Below are 7,847 nucleotides of genomic sequence, written 5' to 3' on the forward strand. Positions count from 1 at the left end.
TTTATTTCATGAAGCTTTGCATTTGGTCGCAGTGTGATGTTAGTCACCCCTTGAGCAAAAGGAGATATTTAAATGTTGAGTTTTCATACATGTAAAACTGTCTACCTATCAAATTACATTGCCACTACAGTGAAGTCTGTATCCACACTGTGCAGCTGGTTAGCCAATGGTCTCTCCAACGATGACATATGGAATATGGCATTATGGAAATAAAGGGCGATGATGAATGAAGGGCTCGGCTTTTGACCGTGAGATGATCCATCAAGTCGAAAAGGGACAGACCGGAAAAACAGGCGATGTGGCCCTAGAAAATAAAAGACTTCCCTTCAGGGGGAAAAACAACTTCCACTGTAGAGATGTGAAAAATACAGCTGCATTTCCTGATTAGAGAAGAACCTCACACATGGTTGAGGTTAAGTCACGTAGACATACAAGAAGAAGTCTGAAGATGTATTAATGTATGAGATACCTTGTCTGACAAATTTATAGCATGTTTTCTCTCATTAATGATTGAACCAAAAAAACAACAACTTAATAAAATATTCAATGTTATGGTTAGTTAGATAGATAGATAGTTACTTTCTTTATCCCAAGCTGGGAAATTTTGGTGTAAGAGCAGCACGTTTCACACAGCACACTTTAAAAACATATACAATATCTACACAAATTAATGTAAAATATACAAATTGCAAAAAAATATAGAGAATAAGAATAATACATTTAAATAATTTACATGAAATATTAACAGTGGAAATAGTGCAATAGTACAATCAGTTACCAGTAGTGTTCAGAGGAACATGGTAATATGAAGGTGCAGATGTGCCGGGATTTATGATTTTATGTTTGGCTTAGAACAGAGGCCAGAGTCTTTCTGTCAGCCAGAGGTGAGGTGTGGTACAGTTATTAATGAAACTATGGCATACCACGTGATCAGAGCTCACTTCATGTAGCTGAGTTAGTGACTTATACATATGAATTCATCTTTAATAATAATCATGTTCAATTTCATTCTGTTTTCAGAATTTGCATTTATTCACCGTCTGTCACTATATTCAAAATGACCCTTGTCTGAAAGTCTCCTTTTATTTTGAAAAGAAGTACCGGACAGGAAGTCTGGCTAGCTTTCTCTCCCTCGCTCGCTCGGCGGTTGGACCAATCAGCTTTCAGAGGGGGGGCGGGGCCCTGACGGAACCACAAGCTATTACTTGAGCTACAGCTCGTCCGACCCCGAGTCTGTGAGCGGCCTCTGATCCGGACATGCTGTCCGTGTGTGTGTGAGCTCGGTCTTCTCTCTCTCTCCTCCAACAGACACTTCTCCGTCCAGGATTTTAACTAAAGTGATGCATTCACCGTGACCGGCTGCTCAGAGAAGGCGGAGGCGGAGGATCGGCGGTGACGACTTCGGCGACTTCGGACGGAGTGTGTCCCTCTCGTGCGTAACTTTCGGCTGGAAGAAGAAGAAGAAGAAGAAGAAGTAGTAGAAGAAGAAGAAGAATACGCAGTGTTTTTCTTTTCTTCTTCTTCTGTGGTTCTGAAACTGTCCCGTGTCCGTGCGGCTGAGGGAACAGCGCCGGCGGTGGAACCGAGCGACCCCCGTGCGTCGCGGTGGGCCGGGATCTGTCGTGTTGCAGCGCAGGAATGCCTCGTCGTTCTTCTCCGTAGCTCCATGTCAGATCTCTTTGTGGCGCGGCTCCTCGCCCAGCGGACTCTGCCCGGCTGCTGCTGCTGCTGCTGCTGCTGGAGGATCTAAACACGAGGACTGTTGCTGCCGCTGTGGTTCTCCTTTTCTTTTCTCGTTTCTTCGTGCGCTGTCATCTGGGTGTAAATGGATCGCCAGTGCAGTTTCATTTCCATCTGGCTACAACTGGAACTCTGCGCCATGGCTGTGCTTCTCACCAAAGGTACATGACAGACTCGTCGGGTGTCGGAGCTCCTTCAGATTCATCTGAAAGTGTTTGTTAGAAAGAAAAGACAAAAGAACAAGACCTAAACAAGCTGCCAGTGTTTTCCTCAGACTCGATATCTGAACTGGTCCTCTACAAAAAGAAAAATGCAGCAATTTACAGTTATAAACGTATTTCAGGAAGCAAGAGAATTGACCAGTGAAGACTTTATATTCCTTCATTCACTTTTTTTTTGGTCAACATACTTATTGTTGGATCAAATCCTCAAATAGCTGCAATGGAAACAACAACACAAACTTTTATTTTGAAGCAAAGAGCCCTCACCCCCCCCAAGTCAAAACTCCATAATATAACATCTATCAGATTCTCTAAAATCCCACCTCGGGCTGGTTTGCGTCACCCATGTTTTAGCTTTACTGTTGAGGCTGGCTGCCATTCATAACTAAGGCCGAGCAGGGGCTCCGAAAGCCCCAGTGCCTGGCCCGTCGTCCCCCTCCATCCCTCCCTCCTCTCCCTCTCTCCCAGCCCACAAAGGGGCCTCTCCTCTCTAATGAAATATTCTCCAAATGACCTGCCCGGGCCCTGCTGCTCCGGTCCTTCACGGGGAAAACACTGATCTGATGAATGGGCCCCTGCACTGCAGAGCCGGTGCACTGAGAGGGCCACGGCCACTGGGACAGGAACAGGGGTTTTGGTTTCGGGGAGAAAAAAACCTTCAAGGGCAAACGCTGATGTAGTTCCTTGTTTCTTTTTCTTTTTTTACTAGTCTGGCAAAAATAACCAGCAGCTCAATGACGAGCGTAGAAAATAACGCCACATAGGTTAAAGGGCCCACCAGACACCAGTCGACAATAGCCCATAAACAGAAGTTCTCAAAAGGAGGACGTTAAGTTTTTATTATTTTCTATTTTTTTTATTGTCAGGGCAGATCCCTGGCCCACATTTATGGTTTTTTTTGGAAAAGTTCTCATGAAAACAAGCCGTGGATGAAGTAATGAGTGGGCCCGCGCAAAAGCAGGCAGCCATAATGATAAGGTTGCCGGAGGCTCTTTTAGACGGGACCTCGGTGCGCCCTGCTTCTCCCCCAGGCCGGCCTGACCACACGTTAAGGCCTGGGGGGGAAACTCCTGTGCTGCAGCACTCCCCTTCCTCCCCCCTTCCCCCCTTTTTTTTGTAAGTTTCCATTCGGGGTTGAGAGAAATTGACTTCGGGCAGACAAGCCCACTAATTATAAGCTCCCGGTTCCTGTTTTGTATAATGCCGACAATTTGCACGAGAATCTAACTAAATGAAGGAAGAGCTGCTGGATGCGTGCGACCGTGTGAACGCTTCCCAAAGAGTTATCTTGCTTTCGGAGCAAGGACTCTCCAAGTGAAGCTTTAAGTCTCATCGGTGACTCTGGAAGAACATCATTTCAAAAAGTAGTTTTTGTTGTTGTTGACGTTGCTCTCATACAAACGGACAAAACGTTTGCTTTAGTTGTTGTGAAACAGGGAGGAAAAAGAAACCTAGGATCAAACCGATAATGACCGGGGAGCAGAATCATATCACCCCCCTGACATTTGTGACCGCGTCACATCGAACTATCAGCCAAAACGAGGGACTAGTCAGGAAGGAAGTAAAAAGCTACTGAATAAAACCTAAGTTTCTCTAACTCTTCTCCTTTTTCCCCCACTCTGCACTTTTCCAGGAGAAATACGGTGTTACTGCGACGCGCCGCACTGCGTGGCCACCGGGTACATGTGCAAATCAGAACTGAACGCCTGCTTCACCAAGGTCCTGGACCCGCTCAACGCAAACTCGCCGCTCACGCACGGCTGCCTGGACCCCGTCACCAACGCCGTAGACATCTGCAGCGGCGGCGGCGGCAGCTCGAGGGCGGCGGACGCCCTCAGCGGGGCCCCGTCCACGTCGCTGGAGTGCTGCCACGACGACATGTGCAACTACAGAGGCCTGCACGACCTGGCGCACACCAGGGACTCAACAGGTAGAGAGGGCGGGGGGGGGGGGGAAATCACCGGCCGTCAGGATGTTTGTTTTTCACTGCGACTGAAATATGAAATGCTCTTCGAACTGCTTTTAAGAGGCGATTTGCCTCTCTGGGGGATTTAATGATTCCCCCTCAGCAAATATTCACGATTTTTTCCTCTTTCCTGTTCCAGGAGCAATAAGTTTAGCGGCAGGGTTCTTCAAATACTCTGCTGTTAATGGACATACACGCCACCCTTTGCCCCCCACCTACTTTACTTTTTGCTAATTCCTAGCTTTTTACAGTACTTGAATTTGACTTTTAATGGGATCCAGCTCTGTGCCTGGGAAGGCCGGGAACAGCCAGTTTACCTTAAGCACTTGGAAAGAGATCAGATGTGTTCTTTTTTTTTTTTATTTATTATGTGTGCAGCATGTAATTTTCCCACTGAGTAGGAATGTGCCTTGTAGAATAAATTTTCACTGACAATTTGCGTGTAGGGCAGAAATCCTAGCTGGGAGAGTTATGAAAGGGTGCACAGAGAGACGCAGGGGAAGGGGAGCTGTCCTGAGGGGATTTTCTGTTGTGACCCTCACCAGAGCAGACTATGGTTTATTAGTTCAAATTAATTTCTGGCTCTCGAGTCGGGACAAGGTGACTCATTTGTTTTCACCCCCGCTGCCCCTCCTCGCTCTCTCTCGCTCTCGGCTGTCTGTCTGTCTGTCTTGACTTCTCTCTTTCTGTGGTTGCTGGCGTGACTGTGGAGAAGAAGCAGATCAGCGAAGCCTCTCGTGACGCTGCGATCAGCAGTTCACATGTTCAACGTGAAATGAGACGTTATAGTACACATAGTAAATGTGTATCTAATCACGCGGAGCAGTGTAAACATACAAGCGTGCATTTGAACTGACGTTTGTTTCCCTCTGTGTGTGTGTGCAGATAGCCGGTTCCAGCCGGACAGCAGCAACAGGAACCTGGTGACCCGGGTCCAGGAGCTGGCCTCGGCCAAGGAGGTGTGGTTCCGGGCGGCGGTGATCGCCGTGCCCATCGCCGGCGGCCTCATCCTGGTGCTGCTCATCATGCTGGCGCTGCGAATGCTGCGCAGCGAGAACAAGCGGCTGCAGGACCAGCGGCAGCAGATGCTGTCGCGGCTCCACTACAGCTTCCACGGCCACCACACCAAGAAGGGCCACGTGGCCAAGCTGGACCTGGAGTGCATGGTGCCGGTCACGGGCCACGAGAACTGCTGCCTGACCTGCGACAAGATGAGGCAGGCCGAACTGGGCAACGACAAGATCCTGTCGCTGGTGCACTGGGGGATGTACAGCGGCCACGGCAAACTGGAGTTCGTATGACTTCCTGCCGGGAACTATGAGACTGTCGCCTCCCCACAAGCAGCCAGGGCTGCCTCTCGATCGCTGGCCTTTTTTCACCCCTTATTTCTTAAAAAGACATTCCCATGTTTTTCGTCCGTCGGACTGTTGGGTTTATGTTTTTTTGTTTTTGTCCTTTTTAAACCAGTGGCGAAAAAGCACGAGACTGAAATCACGCCGTGTGGTTTTTGCTAGAGGAGCACTTTACTTGAAAATGAAAGGCGAGGCAGCGAGAGGCTGTATTTAAGCTTGCGAGGGGCAGGACCGAGGTGGAGGGAGATTCTCCACCACTGCTCCCGAGGATCCTGGACTTTTTACACTGAGCGCTGAAGGATTCCAAATCTGTCTTATTTGCACATTTGTAGAAAAAAAAAGAAAAGAAACGGAACAAAAAAAGAGTTGTCATGGCCTCTAAAAGAATTTTTACACTGACACCAGGGTACAAAAGAAAAAAGAGACTCGTCCGAGGAGTTAAAAAGAAAATTCAGTGTTTGACTGTAGGTGTGCACACTCCTCTGTGTACGTTTCATGATTCAAGCTTATTGTAAAGATTTTAAATATATGTGTATATATATATATATATATATATATTTTGTCTGATAAAACTGACTGACTGTGTGTGTGTCTTGTTCTGGGCGAGTGTTCAACATCTGTCTGTGATCGGACTATAAGCTTGATTGTGAGTGTGAAAGAAAAAAAAAAACTTCCATTAAAAGTGACTTTTTATTTATTTCCCTGATTCACTCTCGTGCTTTTTGCCTCAAAACATAGTTGACATCAAAACAAGTAGGGTACAACTGTGGTCATAGCTTTCTGCCGATCAAAGTGTCAGAGCTTGGTCGTAGTTGTGTGTGTGTGTGTGTGTGTGTGTGTGTGTGTGTGTGTGTGTGTGTTGGACCTGTCGCCAAGGCCTTGCTTTACAGAAGAGCTGTTACATCTGTCTCTTTTGCTCCTGACCCCTCTGTAGAGGTCAGGGTTTAGCTTCACATAACAGTTTTCTCACCCCCGTGTCACTTTCTGGGTTTATCCATGAAGTAGTATCACTATTTATTTTTATCCTCACTGTAAAGCCAATGAGCACCGGGCGTATTCTGCCTCTGTGTCAGCAGGGTGTCGGTAAACAAGGATTTAAATCTTAGCGGTTTTAGTCTTGATATCCTATTTTTCTATCGATTTTGAAGTTGCTCAAGGCTGCGTGACGTGGCCCATGATATGATGACCAAATGTTAAATTATCATTAAAAATGTGTCAAACAGTTAATTCTTTCAAGTTTTTTGCTCCTGGGTTGAAAGTTGAAGCAGAAAATGGCCGAGCGCTTGCCAAACCCTGCGAAACATTTCACAGATCTGACGGCATTCAACACAATCGTGTTCAAGCCGTCTCATCATATTATATGGACATATATTGAACTTTTGATATGTTGCTATCGAAGAAAATAGTTTTCAGGAATGGCCTTACTTTCAGTCTGAAATAAAAACATAAAATATACATATTGTCCATGTATTTCTTAATCTCCAAAAAAATCCCATGGAAACCAGCAATGAATAAACCTACACCCAAGTATCCAAAGCCTGATATCTTATTGCGCTGGGTGTCATGTTCCTTTGTTACCATTTAAACACAAAGGCTCACTGTCCTACTGCTCCAAATGACCACTAGAGAACCAAATGTGTATTAATACGCTGCAGAAAATAATCCAGGATCCCAGGCGCAAACCTTCGCCTGAGAGATCCGGTAATTTTCCTGCTGGTGTGAACGCGTCTGACCGGGACAATCTCCCGCTGCGTTCTTCATATGTGAACGGCAAACTCCGGAGAATGTCCGGACTCAATTTACCGGACATTTTCCGGAGTTCATGTCAGCTAAAGTTGCATCTCCCAGATACAGTGTCCCTGTCCCCGATAATCGACAGTTTTCACAGGACTTTTCATTTGGGTGGAAAGTAGAGATCCAATTAAAACATATGCCGGATTCCCACATATCTGTTTGTAATTTGAGTGAACTGACCCTTTAAAGAGAAAAAGCCTATTGAGGAACTGACAGGGAATCCTAATTATAGTAACAAAGTGCTTCACCCGACATGAGACAAATGTCACATTCTGGCGGAATTCCTGCAAAATGTGTTAGTGTGTGTGTGTGTGTGTGTGTGTGCGTGTAAACAGCAACAAGTGGACTGGTAAAAGCTTGGTCCTGACAGTTTGTTTGGAGATGCAAGGTTTAGGTTTCTGTCACGCTCATTCATTATCCGGGAGTTTCCAAACTCTCGCCGAATATTTACATTTCCATAAGACAAAATATCGCAGTGACAACAGTTGGTGTGTTACGCGCCGTGTGCATCACACGAATCAAGACGGGGACGTTCAGGGGGTTGAAAAGTTCACACCCTACGACGGCCCGCGGTCACCGTGGTAACCGTAAGAAAGTCCTCGTGTAAGTAGTTTATTAAAGTCGAGCTACACTGAGGAGTGTGTGTCCCTGTGCTGAGTGGTGACCCTTGTTTCTTTCCATTAGGAGGACAGGAAAACACTATTAGCAGCTAACCACTTAACGGCAGCTTGCATTAGCGGGACCCGGCCCGCGCGCGGGGCCTCCCCCAGGTCT

At 46.6% G+C, this 7,847-nt stretch overlaps 1 protein-coding gene across 1 annotated transcript; it reads left to right on the top strand.

Annotated features, from left to right (window-relative positions):
• The first annotated feature begins 1,213 nt into the window (after positions 1–1,213).
• On the top strand, positions 1,214–5,976 carry bambia (BMP and activin membrane-bound inhibitor (Xenopus laevis) homolog a). The gene is made up of 3 exons (XM_035619540.2): positions 1,214–1,901; positions 3,595–3,891; positions 4,813–5,976. Exons 1-3 carry the CDS (start codon positions 1,826–1,828, stop codon positions 5,226–5,228), a joined length of 789 nt encoding a protein of 262 aa, XP_035475433.2. The 5' UTR covers positions 1,214–1,825; the 3' UTR covers positions 5,229–5,976.
• Positions 5,977–7,847: the final 1,871 nt, after the last annotated feature.

Source organism: Scophthalmus maximus, chromosome 21 (assembly GCF_022379125.1).
Source record: "Scophthalmus maximus strain ysfricsl-2021 chromosome 21, ASM2237912v1, whole genome shotgun sequence".
NCBI classification, from domain to species: Eukaryota; Metazoa; Chordata; class Actinopteri; order Pleuronectiformes; family Scophthalmidae; genus Scophthalmus; species Scophthalmus maximus.

Coding starts and splice junctions, on each gene's coding strand:
- bambia (XM_035619540.2), top strand. CDS start 1,826: ATGGATCGCCAGTGCAGTTTCATTTCCATCTGGCTACAACTGGAACTC. Junction 1,902..3,594: donor GGCTGTGCTTCTCACCAAAG/GTACATGACAGA, acceptor GCACTTTTCCAG/GAGAAATACGGTGTTACTGC. Junction 3,892..4,812: donor GCACACCAGGGACTCAACAG/GTAGAGAGGGCG, acceptor GTGTGTGTGCAG/ATAGCCGGTTCCAGCCGGAC.